General features: G+C 55.4%; 2 protein-coding genes across 14 annotated transcripts in view; both read left to right on the forward strand.

The window, feature by feature from the left end:
- ST3GAL3 (ST3 beta-galactoside alpha-2,3-sialyltransferase 3) overlaps window positions 1-6,742 on the forward strand; it is a gene marked incomplete at its 5' end in the record, with an annotated part of 200,612 nt that extends 193,870 nt beyond the window's left edge. For 8 of the 13 annotated variants that reach the window (XM_079697751.1, XM_079697759.1, XM_079697752.1 and 5 more), the window contains one exon: window positions 6,509-6,742. In XM_079697751.1, the coding sequence (XP_079553877.1) occupies window positions 6,509-6,579 (71 nt within the window). In that variant the 3' untranslated portion in view covers window positions 6,580-6,742. Of the gene's footprint in view, window positions 1-775; window positions 923-1,100; window positions 1,248-6,508 lie in introns of all 13 variants that reach the window. The other 5 variants (XM_079697750.1, XM_079697755.1, XM_079697758.1 and 2 more) reach the window with 2 other exon arrangements.
- A 5,514-nt stretch (window positions 6,743-12,256) lies between these two features.
- ARTN (artemin) lies at window positions 12,257-13,276 on the forward strand (the record flags this gene model as incomplete). Its single annotated transcript, XM_079726442.1, has 3 exons — window positions 12,257-12,316; window positions 12,598-12,742; window positions 12,816-13,276. The coding sequence occupies 3 exons, from the start codon at window positions 12,257-12,259 to the stop codon at window positions 13,274-13,276; spliced, it is 666 nt and encodes a 221-aa protein (XP_079582568.1).
- Between the last annotated feature and the right edge of the window lie 10,084 nt (window positions 13,277-23,360).

Genomic DNA, 23,360 nt, shown 5'->3' on the forward strand with positions numbered 1-23,360 from the left:
GAGGAAGGGAGAGAGGTAGAAGGAGAGGAATTTGTGGCCCTGGAGTGGACCCTGGGGTGTCAGTTTTGTTTCAGAGCTGATGCCTTTCCAATCCGGACTGAGATCCCTCAGGGAAGAATCATCCCATTCTGCAATTAAAGAACTGAAGCTTAGAGAGCTTGTCACCTGCCCAAAGTCACCCAACTCCATCGGTGGCAGAACTGGGATTGGAGTGTTGTTTCTGCTCTGCCATACTAGCTCACATTCTGTCTTTATTTTTCAGGTTCACTTTAGAACAGTTGACTGAGAGCGAGGAAATTCAGCAGAAGGGAAAGGAGGCGAGCCCGGCAGAGCAGATAGGAGAGAGAGGGCAGGCTCCTCCTGGGCCCCTCAGTAGCGGCGAAGGGGAGGGGTACTGCTGGGCCTTTGGGTCTTCCTCGTGGCCCAAGACCCACCCACCCCCGCCCAAGGCCAGAGCAGCACAGCCCAGTGCCCCCCCGCCCTGTGCCCCGCCCTGCAGCTCACTTGGTATCCTCCATCCACACTGGCCCCACTGTGTGCTCGCTGTGCCCTACCATGTACCTTGTCTCTGCCCACATCCTGTGTCCCCAGCACCCACCAGGTCGTCCATCCTCCAGCCGTGTTTGTTCCCCATGCCCCAGGCTCCCTGTACATACCTTATGCCCCCCCCCCACCTTGTTTCTCATTAGCCTGTACACACTTTGGGTCCCCACCACTCACCCAGTCCCATCACAAGCTGTGTGCCCGCTCATGCCCACTTGTGCTGTGTCTACAGAGCGCGTCAGATGGCTTCTGGAAATCTGTGGCCACTCGGGTGCCCAAGGAACCCCCTGAGATTCGCATCCTCAACCCATATTTCATCCAGGAAGCTGCCTTCACCCTCATCGGACTGCCTTTCAACAATGGCCTCATGGGCCGCGGGGTGAGATGTCTGGATCCTGGGAGAGGGAGAAGGGGACCTGGGCCAGAGGTGCCTTGGGAAGGAAGGACAGGGCGGCAGGGTGGGGACAGAGGATTCAGTTCTCAGGAGCAGAGCTCAGCTCTGGAGAGCTTCGCTGAGGGTCTCAGCCTCACTCTGCACCCCCTTCCCCTCCATCCAGAACATCCCGACCCTCGGCAGTGTGGCAGTGACCATGGCACTACACGGCTGTGATGAGGTGGCAGTTGCAGGCTTCGGCTACGACATGAGCACACCCAATGCACCCCTGCACTACTATGAGACCGTGCGCATGGCAGCCATCAAAGAGGTGCAGGGCTGGGCGGGGGACAGTCCCTGGGTAGGACGAGGGAGGGGTCAGTGCCAGCACGAAGGACAGACTCTGACTGCGTGTGTACAAATGAATGGTCGAGGGACAAGCCAGCTTCGGGTCTGGCTGCTCAGAGCTCCCTGGAAGGCCCTGCCCCACCCTCAGCTAAGTTGGGTCACCAGGCATCCATCCCTGCCCGCAGGCCTCTGACCACCAAGCATCCTGCTCCCTGAACTTCCCCTCCCTGGCCCTCTCCTTGTCCTGGTCCAGCCCCTGCCTCCTCCTTGCTGCTCCCCAGCCACCACATGCCCATCTTGGAGCAAGCTCACAGCCCTCCTCTCTGCTTCGATTCTCCTCTTCCCTCAGAGGACCCCCTCACCCCCTCAAACAACCCACAGACGTTACCTCTCCGTGCCAGAATGCCCCCATACCTCCTCCACCCTCCCCCGTGGCCAAGCACTAAAGCTTTCTAGCACCCAGAGTTGCTTCCCGGGTGATTCATACGTTCAGGTACCTTAAGTTCTCCCAGTCAGCCAGCCTCTCCTGGCACCTCTCCCTTCACAGCAAGAGCCCATGTGGAAAATCCAAACGCCTCTTACAGCACCCTTCGCGTCTACCACTCATCTCCCGCTGCTCCCAGCCTGGACCCTGGGCATCTGGGGCTTGTGCTTTGAGCAGCTTCTCTACTCCTGCATCTGGGTGGCGAGGGTTGTTAGTGTCAATCTCCCGGAGTCCGAGCAGACTCACGGTTCAGCCAGCGCTCGTCCCTGCTCATCAGCCTCTCACATGCCCGTCTCCAACCCCACTGCACTGTTCAGGCCTTACGCTCCCCAAAGCTCCCTCCCTCCCTCCCTCCCTCCCCTCCTCCACCTCCACCTCCTCTGCTGTGAGAAAAAACTGGAGAAAATGGCAGCCCCAGGGGTGCTCTGCCCCTTCGCCCTCCTCCCTCCCACTCACCCTTCGCCCCTCGCAGCCTGGCTTCCCCCTTCACCTGACATGCCTCCCACCAAGTCCACCAGTGACTCAAGGCTGCCGAGTCCAAGGGACACGCATCAGTCAGTCCCGTCTTTTCTGATCGCTCTGAAACACTTTCTGTATTGACCGGCCCTTCCTGAGACGCTCTCCTGCTTAGACTCTGAGTCGGTCATTTCAGTGCTCCTCCTGTTTCCCTCGCCAGGCTCTCTCATTCTCTTCCTCCATGTCCTGGACTTTGGTGCACCCCTTAAGAGTCAGCATTAGCTAGGTCTCCATCCTAGACAGTCTTCTCTTCTCACTCCACGTGTTTCCCAGGAGATTCACATCCCCATCCTTGGCTCCCGTTCCCATCCATATTGTCTTAGGCTTTTTGGGTTCATTCAGGCGGGCTCAAGTAATTGCGAGTTATTTCAAGGAAATACGAGAGACTTGGGAATCTCATGAGAAGCCAGAAATAGCCTTACAACTGGGCCTCCTGTTGCCTGGAATGGGGTTCAGGAGTGGAAAGCTCATCTTGGGTCCAGGAGAGCCCCTGACCTGTCTTAGCCCCTCAGCAGTGGCTCCAGCCCTGCCTCATTTTCACCAGGACCCTGATGGTCTCTCTGTCTCTGCCTCTCTTCACATATCTTCTTGCTGCTTCGTCCCCTGCCAGCACCCACTCCAAACTGCTCTCACTGCTTTTACCTGCCCCCTGGCTTCTGTTTACTCCTATATTTGATCACTTACATATTCCTTTTACATAAACTTTATGTAAAAGTTTTAGGCAGAAGGTGAGAGGCCGCAGACATAGGCAGTAGCCGGATCATGAAGGGCTTTCTCTGCCACGGTAAGGAGCGTGGACTTTTCTCTGAAGGCAGGAGGGAGCCATGGACCAGTTTTAGGCTGTAGATTAGCATGTAGTGGGGTCAGTGTGGCTGCAGCGTGACCTAGAGGATTCCAGGCAAGAACAGAAACCAGTTGGGACACTGTCTCAGCAGTCTAGGCAAGAGATGAAGGATCCTGCACTGGAACTGTTCAGTGATGATGGGAAGACAGAGGTAAGAAACGGTTAGGATTTTAAATCAGCAAGGCCTGGAGGTGGCCTCCATGCAGGAATGAGGTGGAAGGACACCACCTTCCCTGAGGTGCCCTCGTGGAGGCTGTTCCCTTTCTGCCACCTGCCACATCTCAGTTGTCAGGCCATTGCCCCCACCCCCCTTCCTCATCCTGTAGAACCGTCTGGCTCTGAGGCTCACGGCATCTGCTGCACCACCTCCATGTGGGGTGCTGAGTGCTGGCGATGAAATCAAATGGCCTGGGTTCAGAGCCTGGCTCTGTACCTCCCTTTCCTTATCAATACAAGGGGTAATGTTAGGTCTGGGAAAGAGTCGCTGGGATAATGTATAGAAGAGGCCTGGCCATGGTAAGCGCCCATACGTGTTAGCCACTGTTATTAATATTAATGTTTTCACCCCTACTTACTCTTGTTACCTCTCAGCACCCTAGGGAAGTCACTGAAATGCTGTCGCTTGGGTGTAGGGTCCCTGTTGTCACATCGGGGTGTCTTCAGAAGGCAAGTGAACCATTCCATGCCCTGGCCCCACCGTTGCTTCACCTCCACCCGACTGATCAGTCCATTCTCCAGGGCCAGTGAGAGCCTGGGGATGTGAAGACAGTGGCGCAAGGACCGAATGTCGGCAGGATATGTGAGGGGTGTCAGAGGCGTTCATAAAGGAGGAGAGGACTTCCCTGGTGGTCCAGTGGTTAAGACTCCACACTTCCAATGCAGGGGGCGCTGGTTTGATCCCTGGTCGGGGAACTAAGATCCCACATGCTGCGCAGCGCACCCAAAAAGTTAAAATAAAACATAAAGGAGGAGAGAGAGTAGAGAAGGGTTAGAAGTTGCAGGGTTGGGGAATTCTCTGGCGGTCCAGCGGTTAGGACTCTGCGCTTTCACTGCTGACTAATATCCTGTAAGCTGTGCGGCGTGGCCAAAAAAAAAAAGAAGATGCAGGGTCATGGAGACCAAAGGAGGGAGTGCCTACAATGTCCAGCACTGCAAGGAAGTCCCAGGAGATGTGTGCTGAGAAGTGGCTGTCAGATGTACCAGCCCCGAGGGACTAGGCAGTAGCCAGGGGGTGAAGCGGGCTCACACAGGAGTCTGCCATGAGAGGGAAATCTGGGCTGGAAATGAGGATCTGTGGGTTGTGAGCACAGCTGCTTGTTCAGATACAGGGGAGGCACGGATGAGGTTTCCCAGGGAGATGACAGGAGGACGTGCGATGGTCAGGGCAGAACCCTGGGGGCACAGAGATAAAGATGGGAAAAGAGCTGTGAGAAGGAAGGCTCCTCTGCCAGCGTGGTCTCTGCATCCAGAGTCAGGGGTCCTGGTGAGGCTCCCAGAATCCTGCACCAGCCCGTGGACAATGCAGGCGGCGTAGTGAGGAGAGCACTGTAAGCTCCTGTGCTGTGTGCGCCGGGGAGAGGCTGGGCAAAGAGCGCCAGAGAGGCGGTGTTGCCTGGTCCGAGAGAGAGATGCATCCAGGCAGACTTTTTTGTTTACTCTGTTATTACGACCTTTGTCAAACATATTCAAAGTATAGAGAGTAAAATAATGCCCTCCCACGTACTGTCACCTCCCTCCCCCAGGTATCAGCATGCAGCCAGTGTTGCTCAATCTGCTCTTCCTCTCATGCCTCCCCTCCCCGCTGGTTATTGGGAAAGAAGTCTCAGACATCGTATCATTCCAGCCATAAACATTTCAGTAAATTTCTCTAAAAGATAAGGATGATTTTTTTCAATATTATACCATTATCACACCTGGAAATTTAACGATAATTCCTTGATATCATCAGATATCCAGTCCTCTGCTGACCTTTCAACCCTCAGGGACTCCCATGGGTGTTCTTGAAACTGACCCATCAGATTGGTTACTTCTTCCTGGGGAGTGATGCAGGCATAGGTTAAGTAAAGAGCTGTATGAGTTTCTGTGCTCGCTTGGATCCTGGCCCTGCCATTCTTCCATGCCTCCATTTTCTTACCTGGAAAATCTAATTTCAATTTCAACACATATGTACTGAGCACCTACTCTGTGCCAATCAGTCCCTGCCTTCAAAGACAGACAGTGAGCCAGATGTTTGAATCTTCAAGGAATGAGGGTGAGTCACCCAGTGGTCTGCAACAAGGACGGGCAGTTTGCAGACGGCTGAGGATAATGCCAGGAGCCAAAGGAGCCAGAGGTTCAAGGGAGTACACAGGGACAGTTGTGTAGATGCAGCAACAAAGGGTGAGGAAGAGCCTGCCACCTCCAGGCACCATGAGTGTGGGTGTGAGGGAAGAAAGAGCGTGTCTGGGGGATGCTGTCCTTGGGGGCAGCCAGGTTTGTGGTTAGCACAGGAAGTTGAAGGGGGTGTTCAAAGAAGAGGAGTATAGGGGATTTTGCCCAAGTTTCAGACTGAAAAGATTTGGAAGGTTGGAGGAGGTTGACTGGGTCAGATAAGGACCAGATAAGAGCTGTTAAGTTCTCCACACTGGTAAATAGTGGCTGTGGACATCCTAGGGTGAGCCTCAGCGCTGATGGATGCAACAGAGCGGTCAGCTGTGTCCAAACTGTGACAAGGCCATTGGCTTTCGTCGTTCCTTTATTCATTCAATCCTGTTTCATTCTTTGAGAGACTCACTCATCACAGCTTCCTGGTGAGAGTACTGGGGAAAGGAGAGAACCTGAGCCTGGGCGCAGTCTTCCCCAGGAGAGCCCTGGAAGGCAGCGTCTTCCCTGCAGTTTTCATATTAACCGTAAGATGAGCCTCTGGCCCCCTGGCTCCTCTGGTCTGAGAGGCAGGATTTCATCAGCTGCCCCCAGGCCTGGAGAGTGGATTGCAGCAGGCCAGAGAATGACTAAGCCACCCCACACGGTTCCCTTTCCAGCAGGGCCCAACCCCAGGCCTGGGCCGGACCTAAGTGACTCACATTGCCTGACCTCAGGGTGCCTAGGACCTAGGGGCCCGGAGAAGCCGCTGGGCAAGGACAGGTGGAAGGAGTGAGAACAAGGTCGGAAAGCCTACATCTCTAAGACTTGGAAGAAGTTAAGAGGCCGGGGAAAGGGGTTAGAAGGTTATTTTCTCCAGGTCCTGGGAAGGGAGGAGGGTGAGCTGTGGCACCTCTAGGGCAGACCTCCCACAGTCAGAGCATCGGAGGGTGGTGGTCGGTAGAGGGCATGGAGCCCTGGGAACCTGCGTTCTAGCAGGGCCACATCCCAGCAGCCACCTGGGCTGCCCAGCTGACCACTGCTCCATCTTTCCTTTCAGTCCTGGACGCACAACATTCAGCGAGAGAAAGAGTTTCTGCGGAAGCTGGTGAAAGCGCATGTCATAACTGACCTAACCAGTGGCATCTGAGGTGGACTCAGCACGTGGCCACAGAAGTCCAGCCACCGCCACCTGCCCACTTCATTGGCCTCGGTCTGGCTCTGCCTTAGAAGTGCGGGAGCCTTCAGACCCAGAGAAGGACAGTGCCAAGTGGCCCCAGGGGTGGTGAGGCCTTGGTGGGGCAGCCAGAGTTGTGTCTGCTCAGAGGCCAGCCTCAGAGACCAGCACTAGGCCTCACTCTCATCCTGGGTCCTTGAAGCCAGAGGGCCAGGAGGCCACTGGCCATGCCCAGCGGGCCCAGCATGCAGGAGGCGGACATTAGGCAGCAAGGCTGCTGCCAGAATCATTTCTCCAATCAGTGTTCGGTGTATTATCATTTTGTGAATTTGGGGTGGGGGGAGGGTAGGGATAATTTATTTTTCAATAAGGTTGGAGATGTCAAGTTTGGTCTACTGACCGTGCAGAAGACCCACTAAAGGGCCCCTCAGGCAGTGGTACCAATGGGCTCCCTGTAGAGTGGGAGTGCCAGGACTAGCCTGTGCCCTGCTCTGGGGCTACAGGGAGATGGGCAGGATCTCAGGCCAGCCCCTTCCAGCTCATGACACTGTTTGGCCTTTCTTGGGGAGCAGACGGGATAGTCCCACTCAGCAGCCCCCAGCTGTCCCACAGGGAAACCCTGGAGCCATCCTTTAAGCCAACAAGACGCCCCTGGGCTTGAGTGGAGAGAACTTCAGGGCTCGGGCGGTGAGGCCTGGCCCAACCTGATGGGAATGCCCCTCCCTCCCCAACTGCAGCTGACCCATAGGACAGTGCCCCAGGCCTGGAGTGACAACTTGGTAGCTGTTCTGGGTTTCAGCAGTGAGACTGCCAGGCCCTTGGGTTCTGCCTTTAGCCTGGACAAGAGGGAAGTGAGGCTCAAGGACCTCACCCAGGCTGTGGCAGCCATCCTGAGCAGCCTTCATGGAAGCAATAAAGCTCTTCCCTGAACCTGGCCTCCTCTTGCTTTCTCTGACTTTCCTGGAAGAAACAGGAACCTGGGGCCTCAGCAAGTATGCTAAACCCAAGGGCCATCTCTCCAGCCCTCCTGGGTCCCTTTCACTTCTCGTGTTAGCTACAGGACCTGGGTAGCCACCTAGGGGCCTTCTGGAGCCTCTCCTGTCCTATAGCCGTCCTGCACCCTCTTTGCCTTAAGAGAGGCAGTCCAGGGGCATCAGGACATGCTCCAGAATCTACCCTGCTGCCTCCTACAGGAGCCAGAGTTCAGGGGATTGAAGCACCAGCCTGTGCACAGTGCCTCTGGGTCACCACAGCCCCAGCACTACAGGGACAGAGCTTCCTGCAAGCACAGGAAAGTTGCACGGCCAAGCCCCCAGCACACGGACCTAAACCAGTCCCTGCAGCTCCGCTGAGCCCTGGAAAGACACGCCCTCCCCCTTAGCACATAGGCACCCGGTCTCCCCTCAGGACCCCTCTTTCTGCACAGAACAGGAAGGCACAGCCCATCTCTAGGCCCCCTCTGGCAAACATTATTATTATTTTTTAAAATTTATTTTATTATTTTATTTTTATTTATTTTTGGCTGAGTTGGGTCTTTGTTGCTGTGAGCAGGCTTTTCTCTAGTTGCGGCGAGCAGGGGCTACTCTTCGTTGCGGTGTGCGGGCTTCTCACTGTGGTGGCTTCTCTTGTTGCGGAGCACGGGCTCTAGGCACGCGGGCTCAGTAGTTGTGGCTCGCGGGCTTAGCTGCTCCGCTGCATGTGGGATCTTCCCGGACCAGGGCTCGAACCCACGTCCCCTGCATTGGCAGGCAGATTCTTAACCACTGCACCACCAGGGAAGCCCCTCTGGCAAACATTATAAAGGACATCCCAACCTTACCCCCTAGAGCCCTGGAATCTGCTCTCTCCCTTCCCCAGCATTCCCAGGCAGGCCTCAGAAAGGCCAACGCACTCCTGCCCCTGAGGCCATAGGCCTGGGAGTGAGCTTCCTGCCAGAGCTGCCACATGGAAACAGGTGGGGCTGACACCTGACATCCCAATCCAAGTGCCATTCCCTTCTGACTGCCCACATGCCCCTTTACTGCTGCGCTTTGTGCTCAGACAGAAGCCTCTCAGCGGAGGGGAAAGTGAGGCTCTGACTGAGGGACAGGGAGACCCAGAAACTCCCTTCGATTCTGCTGTAAACAAGGCCACTGTGATGCAAACTCCAGTGCTTCCTGTGTCCTACGTGAATGGTGCCCCCTGGAGTTGTGCAGGGCATAGGCTGCATGCCAGCAAGCAGCAGCCCTGGCTGATAAAGCCCTGGGGCAGAACCCCCCTCCCCCACCCCGGGGGGCAGCTGGCTTGGGGAGGCAGCAGAACACAGAGCTGCTCACCGCCTGGCCTCCTGTCCCACAGGGGTCCTGCCGAGCCTGGGAAAGTCAGGCTTCTAGTCCCCACAACTACACATTAACTGCCCTCCCAAAAGCTGTGGTTCTCCACCTGGCCATACACCAGAATCACCTGTGCAGATGTGGAAACTGCACATGCCCATTCTGATTCAGGTCTGGGGTGAGGCCCAGATTCAGGTAGTTTTAAAAAGTCCACAGGTGGTTCAGATGCACAGCCAGGGTACAGCTGGTCCACACATGTTCCCTGAGCACTATCAGCTTCACCCACGGCTTCCAATTGTCAGTTGGTCAATGATTCCCAAATTGCCATCTCCAGCCCAGCTCTCTTCACTTTGCTCCAGGCTACAAACTCAGTCACTTCCTGAACATTTCCACTAGGATAATCCACAGGTCCCTTCAGCCTGGCACGTCCATCACTGAACTGATGAGCTCCTGCCCCCAACCTACCCCTCCTTCAGGAGCCCCAGCTGCCAGAATGCATCCCCTCCTCCTGGTCACCCAGGCCAAAGGCACGCCATCCTACTTCCTCAACCCGTCCAATCAGGCACCAACTGAGTTTTCAGAAAGGTGTGTTCCTGAAAGAGCGCACAAGGCCCCACACTCTCCCCACAATTCAGCTTCAGAATCCTCTCTCCCCCAGCAGCCTCCCGAGTACCTCCAAACCACCCTCCCCACCACAGCCAGAGCCAGCCACTGAAATGCACGTTGGATCACACCATTCTCCTGCCTGAAACCCTTCAGTGGTCCCCAGTATCACTGGGATGAAGTCCAGACTCCCTATTAGGACACACAGGATCTGGCCTTTCCTTACCTCTATCCATGTTACCCATCCAACCTCCATCCCACCCACCAGCCGAACTGCCATAATTAGGCATCTGAAATACTAGCCTCCAGCTCCCACCTCAAGCCTCAGTGCAAAAGTTCCTCCGCCGGGACCCTCCCCTTCTTCAGCCCCTGGCACCCACTCCTACCAGCGCCGCTGTGCCAGGCTGAGCAGCGGTGTTTGCAGGTGTGTCTGTACTCCAAGCCCCAGGCAGCAGCGGAGGGGAGCGGCGGCGCCGCAGGAGCCGGGTCAGACCGTGAAAGCCCCAGCACAGTCAGTGCCTCTCGGACTCAAAGAATACAGTGGGTCTGTTGGGAGACGAAACTAGCAGTGGATCAGAGAGAGCATCTAGTGCAGAGCGGCCAGCCAGGACGGCAGGAACCCGAAGGCCGGTGGGCCAAGGCAGGGACCAGCCTGTCCCCTCCCTCTCCCGCCCTCTGCCCGGCCTCCCAACTCCCTACTCCCAGTGTCTACAAACTCCGAACACTCTGTCCATGCCGCTGCGCCGCCTGGGTTCTCCACTCTGTCCTGGGGGCCCTTCCCAGCATCTCCAACCCGCCCCACCTCGAAGGACCTAGTGGAGCCAAGGGGACCAGATTCCAGAGGGTGGACTGGCCAGGTGAGCCCTGAAAGGTGGGGCGGGGCGGGGGGTGCTCGGGCCCCACCCCAGGATCCGGTGACGCCGGGGCTGGAATTTGACACCGGACAGCGGCGGGCAGGAGGCTGCTGAGGGATGGAGTTGGGCCCAGCCCCCAGACACAGTCCACGGGCTCCACCAGCAGCAGGTCCCTCGGGTCCCAGCCCTCGCTGTGTCCCAGACCCAGAGCCCTACACTTGCGGTAAGCCGACCTGTTTGCCCACCTCTCGTCCCAGCCCAGGGGCTGGAGGGAGCGGCCAGGGTCGTCCCCCTCCACTCCTTTCTTACATCCTCCCTCTCCTGAGCCTGCTGCGCAGCTCTCCGCCCCTCCCAGCCCCCCGCAGTCCCTCTTGTCGCTAGTTGGACTGTGCTAGCCCTGCTGGCCCACTGTAACGTGAGGCTCCCGCTGCTGCTACAGGGCTCATACTGGCTGCCAGGCTTTTGGCTAAAAGGGGCACTGCCAGGTGCACAGCCCTGGGCATGAGCCTTTTGAGCTGCAGGGGAGAGCCCAGCACTGGTCCCAGGAAAGGTGTCTAGGAGAACACGACACAGAACCCCTGTGGTGAGTATCGGGGCTGGTAGATGGGGAGGAAAGGCAAGGGCTGGAGGACCAAGTGGCCCCAGACTGCCGGGAGGGATACGGGATATGTAGGGCCTGAGCTGCCTACGTCCCAAGAGAACTGCTCCTGGGCTCCCCCTAGTGCAGGGGGCCTTTAACCCTGCCTTGCTGGGCTTTCCCTCCATCAGTGATAACAGTCACTAGCCTGGTTCCTCAGGCCCGTATTCCGTTAGCCGAGCACACCTGGCCCTGGAGGACCTCACCAGGGAGGACCGGCCCACAGGTATGCAGATATTCTGTGTGCTCGGAGGTCGGGGTGGAGGTGACTGCTGGGACCAAAGAGCGGGCCAGCTAGTGAGGGCTCATGAGGCTCCAGAGAGGTGTTTGGGAGTGTTAGGCAATGTGGGCTCACAAAACCTGGTGGGACTCTGAAAGCCCAGCTGGGCTCAGGAAGGATGGTTCGTGGGAGAAACTTCTAGGAGCAGGGCCAGGCTGCCAGATCCAGGGGAAGCTGGAAGGGGTACAGACCTGGACCAGCTCTCAGGGTGGCTAAGCTCTCAGAGACCAGTCTCGTGTAGAAGCAACTCCAGGGAGTTGCTGGGGCCTGAGTCTAGCTGAAGGTAGGGGAAAAGCCCACCCCCCCGTTTGAGTCCACAGGCTTGGCAAATGCTACCCCCTGGTGGCCATAGGGAGCCATGGCCCAGGCCTCATGTTCCTAGAGGGCTCATCACCCTCCACCGTCTGCTGGGTGGGCAGCACAGGCTGAAGCCTGGCCTCACTATCATCAGATAACTCAGGTCAACCAGCAAGCACCCTAATTTTTCCCCAGGCCACAACTTCCTCCTCTATGGCATGGAGAGAAGGCTCTCTGTGAGATCAAGGGTGTCCAACTGCTTCCTTCTCCAGCCCTGCAGCACAGAGCAGGAAGGTCCCCTTCCCTGCACGGCTGCGTGGGTCTACCCTTGTGACCTTAGATAATTGCTGAGCTTCTCTGAGCCTTGTTTGCTCATCTGGAAAATGGGGATAATACCATTTACCTCATGGAGTTGTGAGGTCTGAAAGAGGGAACAGGTGCAAGCACCACGAAATAGGTTCTCCATGCAGCCACTTCTCCTGGGTTGAGCCCAGCTGCCCAAGCCCCTTGTCCCCCATCTGGAGAAGCTGAAGTGGAGAGATGACCTGCTCAGAGGATAACTCATCTCTCAATGTTCCAAGCTGCCTCAAGAGGAGGGTGGGGGAACAGGTCAACTACGGCTGATGGGAGTTCCTGGTGTTGACAGAGATGGAGCCTGGACGTGGAGGCCCTTCTGTGCTGCCCCTCTGGCCCCGGCCTAGGCGGCAGGTGAGTGGTTCTCCCAGTAACTCCCACCTGGTATTGAAGAAGGGTGGCTTGACTAGGGAGGGAGACGGGCAGGCGTTAGAAGTAGGTGGGGGAATGGTCAGGGAGGGGCCAGGAGGAAGGAGGAAGGTCAATGCCCTCCGGTGGTGATTCCTTACCCGGGCTCCCCGGGGCAGCTGATCCATTATCCTCCAACCGAGCCCTTCCATCCGGCCCCAGCCCCGCCCTGCGCCCACCAGGGTTTCCTCCTCCCCCCTGAGGCTCCACCTCGTCTCTCCGAGCAGCCTGCCCTGTGGCCTACCCTGGCCGCCCTGGCCCTGCTGAGCAGCATCGCCGAGGGCGAGGCCTCCATGGGCCCCGCGCCCAGCAGCCCGGTCCCCCAAGAAGGCCCCGCGCCGGCCCCGGCGCCCCCCGCTGGTCCCCTGCCTGGTAGGTGAGAGGGCGAGGGCGTGGGGCGGGGTGGGCTGGCCGGGGACCCGCGCGTGACTGCGTCTCGTTCCAGGGGGCCGCGCGGCCGGTCTGTGCGGCGGAAGAGCCCGGCGGCCGCCGCCCCCGCCGCCCGCGCCCTCGCCCGCTGCCCCCCGAGGGTCCCGCGCTGCGCGGGCTGGGGGCCGGGGCGGCCGCGGGAGCCGGGGGAGCCGCGCGCGGGCCGCGGGGGCGCGGGGCTGCCGCCTGCGCTCTCAGCTGGTGCCGGTGCGCGCGCTCGGCTTGGGCCACCACTCCGACGAGCTGGTGCGTTTCCGCTTCTGCAGCGGCTCCTGCCGCCGCGCGCGCTCCCCGCATGACCTCAGTCTGGCCAGCCTGCTGGGCGCCGGGGCCCTGCGGCCGCCCCCCGGCTCGCGGCCCGTCAGCCAGCCCTGCTGCCGACCCACGCGCTACGAGGCCATCTCCTTCATGGACGTCAACAGCACCTGGAAGACCGTGGACCGCCTCTCGGCCACTGCCTGCGGCTGTCTGGGCTGAGGGCTCACTCCGAGGGTGTGCGGACGTACCCTAACCTGTGGGTCTAACTGCCTGGGACCGGCCGGGGGCCTTGGCCGGAGACGGAGGCTTCGGCCGGGTGAGTGACGGACATCAGCCCTGCGGAGATAGAGGCACGACTGACCAGCGGCTCCAGGGCTCTCACCCTGCCGGCCTCAGCCCCGAAGACCCCAGAAACCTCAGCTGTGGAGACCCGAGGACCCACTGCTCACAGACGCTGGCACTGACCAGGCCATGGACCCAGGACTTCTCCTCTGGAGAACCCAGATGTGTCAGGTCGCAGCCTCAGCCCAGGCCTGGGGGGACAGATCTGGAGACACATTGCAGTTGTGTTGCTGAAGTGCCTGTGCTGGAGTGGGCCTTGGACTCACTCGTGGGAGCTGGACCCCTATTTATTACTTCTAAGTTATTTATTTACTTCTGTGGTTTGTCAGATCCTTTGCTGGGCTGTGGGGGCCGGATGGAGAGGTCACTCCCTGACCATCCCACTCACAACTTCAGGCTCACTCAGCAGTCATAGGCCTGGCCCGGGACTGCTTGTGCCCACCCAGCAGCTCTGGGAAATGAGGGGCATGGAACACAGGCAGAGTGAGTGACATAGGTGTGTTCACCTGTCCCAACAGGCCAGCCAGCTCACAACCCCTGCACAGTCCCCAGCGGTTGGAGCCTGGGGTTACTGGTGGAGAAAGCTATACCCTTGAGACCTCAGGCATGCTGCGGGCCTTGTTTCATGGTGAAGATGCAGAGAACCATACATTGCCCCACCCCACTGTCACTGATCAGAGTCCAGGGCACCCTGACAGGTGCATATACTGCCTGTGCTTGCAGATGGCCCAGCATGGGGAGCTCACCACCCACATTCCGTGAAACAGCCCAAGTCAAGTGATGAAGAGGCTGAGGGTGGGGAAGAGGGTGCAGTGGGACGCTGGTTTGGGGGGATGAAGCACAGAGCATCATGGGGATAAGAAAGCAGGAAAAGACTGAGGGTGCCTAGAGAGACCTGCATCTTGGGTAATGAACAAGGATAGTCACTTATTCATTCAACAGATATTTATTATTTTATGTCAGATGCTGGGTAGACAGCAGGGATACAGAAGTGAACCCATGATCTCTGCTCTTAAGCTTAAACCATGAGAGACAGACAATAAATAATTTACATAAATAATATTTAAATTCAGTTTGGCAAACAGTATGAAAAGGACAAGAAGCTAAGAGGTACACACTCTCATCTGGAAGGAAGAAGAGGTTAATGCTGACCCTGGCCTTCCACACTGTCCCCAAGTCATATCTAAGAAGTCAGTGCAATCCCTCTGAGATTCTGTGTGTGTCCTGTGAAAACTTGTTTCTTGGGCCCAAGGAATTTGTCCTACATGATTTTTTTCTTTGCAAATAAGATCAGGATATGTGTTTGGACGCATGCTGGGTCTGAGGAACCATGGGACATCCAGAGGGGTCGTCAGGAGGCAATGGGCTGTACTGGTCTGGAGCTGAGGAGGCAGGTCTGGGCTGGAGATTGATTTGGCAGCTGTGAGGACAGAGGCAGTAGCTGCAGCCAGGGGTGCACGAGGCACCATGAGAGTGAGGCACGTTGAGGCTGGGATCCCTCAGGCATTTGACCGCATTAACCACAATACCTTCGAGCTGCCTAAGTTCCTGCCCGCTTTGGCACAGGGGCCCCCTTCTCCCAGGCTACAGTGAGGAGCTGGCACGGGCTCTCTGAGGGCTGTATGCGTTCCGGGTCAAGGAGGAGAAACAAGTCTGTGCTTCCATTCTTCTGTGTTCACTGCCCCAGTTCTAGGTGCCCCCAAAACTTCGGTGCTCTCGTGCTGCCCTCAAACACCCCCTTGGCCCTTCTCTCTGCCTCCAAACTGATTCAGGATCTTCAGTCACCAACCCCCACCTCCGGCCAAAGAAAATGGCAGCAGTGCCATACAGTTTGGAGACACCTCATGAAGGCCTGGGCCCTGGTCCTGGCTGGGGGTGAAGCGGGGGGGTTCTGTCAATTCCAGGGTCATTGCAACCAGGGAGCCCCTGCTGGAAAGACTCGAAAGCCTGGCAGAGTCCTCAAACCCTCCAGGCCCTGCCCCTTGGTGGACATCTATGCTCTCGGAGCCACTTACAGGAGATGGGTTGAAGCCACGTCTGACAAGGCTGAGAGAGAGCGCCAGGTCAGAACCCCAGCCAAAGGCGCTAGCTCTCAACACTCCCCAAATTGTCGGTCCTTGGGGAGTAGGGTCCCCCCAACTCAAGGCTGCATTCTGGGCCCCAGAGAGATTATGCCCAACAGCTTACAAAATTGTGGATGAAACAGCAGCTTCTCCAAAAGGAACACATTCCCGCAAGAACTAGTCTCAATCTGCAGCTCACAATGAACCAAATCCCTCTTAAAAATAAATGAAGCTATTTTCCTCAAGTTGCAGAGCTCCTCTTCTCTGCCTACAACTTAGCAGAGGTCACCAGGCACATGACCTCACCAGGTAGAGCACTTTTGCTCCTCGGGGGCCACAGGTAGCTCTAGAATCTCCTTTTTTTTTTTTTTTTCTTTTTTTTGGCTGCACCACAAGGCTTCCAGGATCTTAGTTCCCCAACCTGGGATAGAACCCATGCCCCCTGCAGAGGAAGTGTGGAGTCCTAACCACTGGCATGCCAGGGAGTTCCCTAGACTCTCCATTTTGACTGTAGTCTGTTTCATATTTGCAAAATGACATTGCCCATTTGAATGATCTTCCCAGAACTAAGGTATGGTCTCCTCCAAAGGGGTATCAAGTCACCACCTCTTGCAAGACAGAAAACTACAGGTGGCTTTGAAATGACAGTTTTTCCAGCTTCAGGGGTCACCCAAACATCCCTCTAGATTAGTTTCATCCAGGAATCAAGGTTCGGGATCCATGTGCTCCTCCTGCCCCGGCCAATGGCGTTCCTCCTCTCTTGTCCAGGGACTGCCACATTTCCCCCAGCTAGAGAGCCCGGTGACTGAGTGCATGTGGACTGGCTGCCTAACCGAGGCCTCATCTTGAAAAGGAAAGGTAGGGTAGAAAGCTGAGAGATCAGAGAAAAGATCTAAGAGAATTTGTGCCATGTGAGATCACTTTTCTTGTTCACAGGGGTGGTGCCTAACCTGCTGTGGAGTTGTACAGTCCTTACGGAAACTGATGAAAGCCAAGGATCCTCCCCACCTCCCACCTCCCACCTCACTGCTGAAAAAACCACCAATGTGTAAATCTGGTGAACAATTTGAGGGAGCCCACAGACTTTCCGAAGCTCATTCAGAGATTCCGGAGGAGTCCATGGCCCTTGAGCTTTCCTGCCCTGTTCTAGGTACTATTATTAATGTCCTCCTGCAGCTAGATTAATTCCTCTGTCTGTGCTCAGGTTCCCGTATCAGGGCTCTCTGTCTCCATTATTTACAAGCCTCCCTATTCTTCATCCTTTTTCTACTGAATGTCTTTTCTTTCCCTCTGCATTTAAACTCACTTGAATATATCACAGCATAAAAAAATGACACTGTGATTACAAATATATAAATATATAATCTACTTCCACCTCTCCTTCACTAAAAGAGCTCTTGCTGCAGTCCCCAGTGGCCTCATCATTACTAAACCCAAAGGCCACTTCTCAGCCTTTAGTCCTTTGGACTCTCAGGGGCGCCCAGCTTTGTCAACCCTCTTGGAACACCTGTCTTCTCTTGACTCTCTATTCCATACTCTCCTGGATTTTCTCCCACCCCTGCTCATTCTCAAACTCCTTTTGGGTTCCTTTTCCTTTCTCTGCCTCTTAAGTGTTCGTCAGGGCTCTGATATAGACCTTCCTTCCCCATTTTACTTTCCCTGAGCAATATCACCAACTCCCATGGTTTCAGTTACCGCCTCCAGGCTGATGATGCTCTCACTGTATCTCCAGCTTAACCTTTCTCCTGAGCTCTGTCTGTATTTCCAATACTTCTGTCTGCATAGCCTCAGAAACCTCAAACTGAACTTACCTGTCCTAGATGTCTTCCGTTCATTCCTTCAGATGCTCTCTCCACCCTTCTCTACCTGCTCTAAGCCCCACATCGATGAGCTTCCCTGCTCTCCAGCCTCCGAGCCTCCTCCAGGGTTCCCTCCCAAGTGAATGGCACCAACCTCCATCCAGGGACACGAGTCAGAAACTTGGACAACAGCCTAGACTTCCTGAGCTTTGTCACTTCCCTTTTCCATTAGTTCTCAGATCCTTAGATCCTGCAAGCCCATCCCACTTTCTCTCTTCCCAATGCTATTCTGTTGAAGTCTTCCTAATTTGTGGAATGGTTTATTGCTCATCCTCCTAACTGGTCTCTGTCTCCAGCCTCAACTCCCTCCAGTCATTCTCAGCCCTGTGACCTTTTAACGTTAACTGAGCACTAACAGTAGTGCCTTGGGCCAGTTATAGGGATTCTGAGGTCATCTAGAAAAAATGTTCTCCATCAAGGAGACCACAGTTGGAGGTGGAGGTGGGGGAAGTGCTGCCCGTTTGGCAAATAAAAACAGGGCATCCAGTTAAACTGGAGTTTCAGATAAGCAATACTTATTTTTTAATAAGTATGTCTCATACAATAATTGGGATATACTTATACAAAAAATGTTAATCTGCTATTCAAATTGAACTGGGTGTCCTGTATTTTTTCTGGCAACCCTAGGTGGGGGTAAACAAGTAAACAGAAAATGCAATCAACCACCCTAAGTCTCCCAGTAGAAGTATGACTAGGATACAGTTACGTATGTCAGGGTCGGGGAGGATTCTATACTCACAAAGGGAAAGGAATCATTTCTACCCAGATGGAAGGGCAGAAGAGCCAGGAAAGTCCTTGTGAAGGAGGTGGTACTTGAACTGGGCCTTGAAAAATGAAATATTTGCACAAGGTAGATAAGGGGCATTGGGCCTGTACTGGTTATCCTTTATTGCCTTCATTGCTTCTCAGCTCTGAACTCCCCCCTTTTCACTGGCCATGCCCTCTCCAGCAAGGTCTGGGGCTCAGCCTTGGGCAGGAGTGGGAGGTGAGGGCCTCTTCCTTGGGCTCTCTATCTCAGCCCTAGGACTCTGCTACTCATGTTCTTTAGAGTTCTCTTCGCTTCTTACTAGCCAATCCCTCATTCCTTCAATCCCCTATTACAGTTTAAGATTTTTATATTAAACTGTCCCTGTGTGCTTACTGTGTGGTTTCTCCTGACTGGTCCTTGCCTGACACACAGCCTTCTCAGCAGAGGCAGCGGCATGAACAAAGGCAGGGAAGCGTGGAACAGCCTGGGGAGCCAGCAATTTCATGTAGAATTGGGGGAGGACCCTCATCAAGACAAAAGTCTAGAGAGGTCATAAAGGTCCTTGAGTGCTATACCAAGGAGCTTGGACTTCGTCTTGGGTAGAGCCACTGAAGGATTTTAGGTGGGGTTGCCTAGAGACTTGTTTCAGATGGATTACTGGCTGCTGTGTCTAGTTTGGACTGGAAGGGGCAAGGCAGGGGGGCACCAGTTAGACCTGGAGCAGTTAGGGCTGTTCAGGCAACAAATGCTGGTACCTTGACCTAGGGCAGAAGCAGTGCCGAAGGACAGAGAGGTGTGAGGCACGATCCACAGGACTTGGTGATGAACTGGTTGTGAGGACCTGATGAGAGGGAGAGTTTCCAAGAGTCTGGCTTGGGTGACTGGTAAGAAATGTAGGGGATGTAGTATTTTTAGCCTGTGATGGGGGTAAGGTGTGGGGGAAGTCATAAGTTGGGTTTTGTATGTGTTCAACTTGAGGTGCCCGTGACACCTTCAGAGGGCAAGGAGGCCGGCAGCAGCTGGGTCTGAGGGTCAGGAACTCAGGACAGTCTGGGCCAGAGAGATGTGGGAGTCACAGATCAAAGGCAAGGGAGTGGTGAGATACGCAGGACAAGAGGAGAAGCAGAGGCTAAGGCCTGGGGGAACAGGGAGAGGAGGAGAGACAAGCCTGTGAAGGAGACCAAAAGGGAGGGACCAGAGTGGTGGAAAAAAACAAAACAGAACAAAGGGAGGGAGTGGTCAAAGGGGCCAAATGCAGCAGAAAAATCAAGTAACATAAGGACTGAAACTGCCCATTGGGTTTTCTGGCAACATGGTGGCCTAGAGACTCAGGCTAAGCTTCTTGCTGATAACAACTAAAAATACTAGACAAAACATATAGTTTTAAAAATTAATGTGTCCGTGAGCTGGCAAACACATGAGAAATGTTCAGGCATGAATGAAAGAATGAATGAATGGATGAATGAATTCAGGAAACTACAAAGGTAAGCAAAGCTCAGTAGTTCGCGTTCACCTTGAGGCATTTTCCTTACCTGGGGAACCTGGGAATTGGTTTGTAAGGGCTCCATGAGCTTATGGTGGGGGTCTACTTGGAACATTCTCCGTAAGGCCAGGACCCCAAAGGACTATGCCCACACCTAGGGCGAACTAGAAATAAACCTTCCCCTCCTTTTCCTAACCTCTTTCCCTCAAACCAGGGGACTACAAAGAAAGTTGCCTGCAATTAACTTTAGTGCTAAGTGGAAAGGGGGCAACCTCCCCTGAGAATTCTTTTTTTTTTTTTTTTGTGGTATGCGGGCCTCTCACTGTTGTGGCCTCTCCCGTTGCGGAGCACAGGCTCCGGATGCGCAGGCTCAGCAGCCATGGCTCACGGGCCCAGCCGCTCCGCGGCATATGGGATCCTCCCAGACCGGGGCACGAACCCGTATCCCCTGCATCGGCAGGCGGACTCTCAACCACTGCGCCACCAGGGAGGCCCGAGAATTCTTAACTACAGGAGGGCCCTCAATTCACACTGTTTTAGAAGGCTGAAAAACTTCAAACTGGTTAATCTGTCATGGACATGGATTGCTAGTGGTTCCAGGTGACCAACAGAAGCTCCTTCTCTTCCTCTCCTGGGCTTTGGAATACCCTCCTGAATTTGGGGACCCCCTCCCAGGGTTGTCACAGGTTCTGGCCCCTATATGTCCTATTCTTATCTCTCAGAGGAGAGAAGAACCCATCTGTAACTAGTTCCCAAAGATTCATTCCCCAATTGGCTCTAAGCTATCCTGGATTGCCATCCATGTCTCCTGGAAGTCCCCTTTGGTCTGGTACCCAGAAATGCCCCTAACCCTGCCTGGGGCTCACTTCAATCTGTCTGTCCTAGGTGAGTTTATAAAGCATGTTCAGGAGCCACTGTTGGTGAGACTTGGCTTCTTTCTCTGCCAGGGGAACCCCTAGGCACCAGGAAGAAGCCCTAGATTGGAAGCAGGGAGAAAACTCACTTTGACTAAGTTGTGGCCTCTGGGCCAAACCCTAGTCATACACCATCTCAGCTTGTCCTTCACTGCAGGAATTACCATTCTCATTTTTTATAAAGCGAGTTTCAGAAGAAGTCAAGGTCTTATGGCTAGAAAGAGGTAGAGACAGGTTTTGAACATAGGCCTAAGTCCAGAATTTGTTCTCTTAACCCTCCCCTCATCCCCCCACCTGCACAATGAGATCTCAGTATCAGGGCCAGGCATTTCACACCCCTATGCACAGACCTGGAATCAGTTACTTTATTTTGACTTCCTGTTTCCTCCTTCCAAATCCCCCCTGCCTCTACTCTTTCCCCCTTCAATGTATCATACTATAGATATAGTTTTCTAAAATGCAAATCCAATCATCACTGCCCACTTGAAACCCCATGATGGTTTCATATTGCACTTAGGATAAAGTGTGAACTGTTCCCAACTGAGTCTACTGTTCGCAACTTGTCTTTCCAACCTCATCCCTTCTCCCTTCCTCACCCCCACAGACATCCCCTTAAAGCGAGCACAAATTACTAGCTATACTTCAAACATTTTTTATATAAATTAATTTATTTTTGGCTACATTCAGTCTTTGCTGTGTGTGGGCTTTCTTTTTATTTTTATTTATTTAAAAATTTATTTATTTATTTATTTTTGGCTGTATTGGGTCTTCGTTACTAAGCGCGAGCTTTCTCTAGTTGCGGCGAACGGGGCTACTCTTTGTTGCGGTGCGCGGGCTTCTCACTGCGGTGACTTCTCCTGTTGTGGAGCACGGGCTCTAGGCCTGCGGGCTCAGTAGTTGTGGCTCGTGGGCTCTAGAGCACAGGCTCGGTAGTTGTGGTGCATGGGCTTAGTTGCTCCGCGGCATGTGGGATCTTCCCGGACCAGGGCTCAAACCCGTGTCCCCTGCATTGACAGGTGGATTCTTAACCACTGCGCCACCAGGGAAGCCCTCAAACATTTTCTTGATAAAGATTTGTTGAATGGCTAGATTCCCACTGGGCTCTGCTTACCAGATAATCAAGCTCCCTCCTCCCCAGTCTCTCGCTGTTCTTCAAGCTCAGATCAAGTTTCTTCTTCTCAGGGAAGCCTTCATCCACCTTCTCAGGCCTCAGCAGCTATAGCCAATGCCAGCTTCCTCCACTGAACACAGAGTACAGAGGTCTTTTCCCTTTTGATTTTTTTTTTTCTCTGCTGGGATAGCTGGCAAATGTTAATAAAAGGTGAGGTGGAGGGGTAAGGGGTAGAGACTGCTGGGGTCTGCGGCCAACCAGATCTGTGGCTGATCTCTGCTACCCTAGCTGTGTGCCCAGGGACAAGATAAGCTCAACTTTCCCCAACTGCAGCTTCCTCATATGAAAATGGTGAATGAAAATACCCACCACAGAGTTGTTGACAGAATTGGACCTAAGGAGGACTTCCCTCATGGCGCAGTGGTTAAGAATCTGCCTGCCAATGTAGGGGACACGGGTTCGATCCCTGGTCTGGGAAGATCCCACATGCCATGGAGCAACTAAGCCGGTGCGCCACAACTACTGAGCCTGCGCTCTAGAACCTGCGAGCCACCACTGAGGCCGCGTGCCACAACTACTGAAGCCCGAGCACCTAGAGCCAGTGCTCCTCAACAAGAGAAGCCACTGCAATGAGAAGCTCGCGCACCGCAATTAAGAGGGGCCCCCGCTCCCTGCAACTAGAGAAAGACTGGTCGCAGCAACGAAGACCCAACGCAACCAAAAAATACATTAAAAAAAAAAAAAAAAGAATTGAACCTAAGGTATGTAAAGTACTGTTCTCAGCACTTAAATGTGAGCTATTCTTATTTTAATTACTCATAAAGAGACGTTGCTCCCAAGAACCCGATGAAATTCTCCAAGCACTGTCCATGGTATGTGGTTTCCCAGTTGCTCACTGGGTGGCCCCGAGAGCCATCCTTTTTTATTCCAAGCCCCCTTTCTTCTCAGGGTAGTGCGGACGCCTTCCCAGATGGCCCCTTTCCTGGGCCCCAGGTCGTGCCGCCAGCGAAGCACCGGAGTGACCTCTGCCCCCCCCCGCACCCCTCCCCCCGCCCCACCAACACGTACCTCATCCTCCAGCCTGGGTTCGCAGCTCCACCCACTTGAGTCACGTCCTCCTAGGAAGCTGCCCCGCAGCGCCTCCCGCCGGCCGGACCTGGAGTGCCTGTTGGCCGCCGTAGGCCCGCGGCTGGCGGGGCTCGGCGGGTCCCGAGCCCACGTGCTCCCCGCCTCCGCCGCAAGGCGCCGCCCTCCCGCTGGGCGCAATCCGGACTACATTTCCCAGGGTGCACAGCGGCGGGGGCCTTGGCTCGGCGGGGGCCTCAAGCGGCGCGCCGCTCCGCCGCCTGCTCGGGAGCACGCGGGCTGGCGCGAGGACAGGAACGAGGACCCGGAAAGAGTTTCCGCGCAGTTCCGCCGGGCCGTGCTCGGCTGTGCCGTGCCGAGTCGGGCCAGGGCAGGCGACGGTTGGGAGGTACGGCCTCTGAGTCGGCGGTGCCGGGGATAGGCGCTCGGGGCAGCCCGCGCCTCTCTGAGGTCCCCGCCCCGTCCCGGCCGGGCCAGCTCGCTTGTCAGTCAGTGGGGCGGAGGCAGCGACGGTAGAGGGGCCGGAGCCGGGCAGTGAGAAGAGCGCGGGCCAGGCCGAGCGGTGGGGACCTGCCACAGCCCCTTAACTCCACGGACTCTTCGCCCCAGACTTGCGAAGCTGTACCCCCTGCGCTTCGTTGGACGCCTCCGTAACCCGCGAAGGGCTCTCTCCCCCCGTAGCCTCCCACCCCCGTGA

This window comes from Hyperoodon ampullatus (assembly GCF_949752795.1).
Source record: "Hyperoodon ampullatus genome assembly, chromosome: 2".
NCBI lineage: Eukaryota > Metazoa > Chordata > Mammalia > Artiodactyla > Ziphiidae > Hyperoodon > Hyperoodon ampullatus.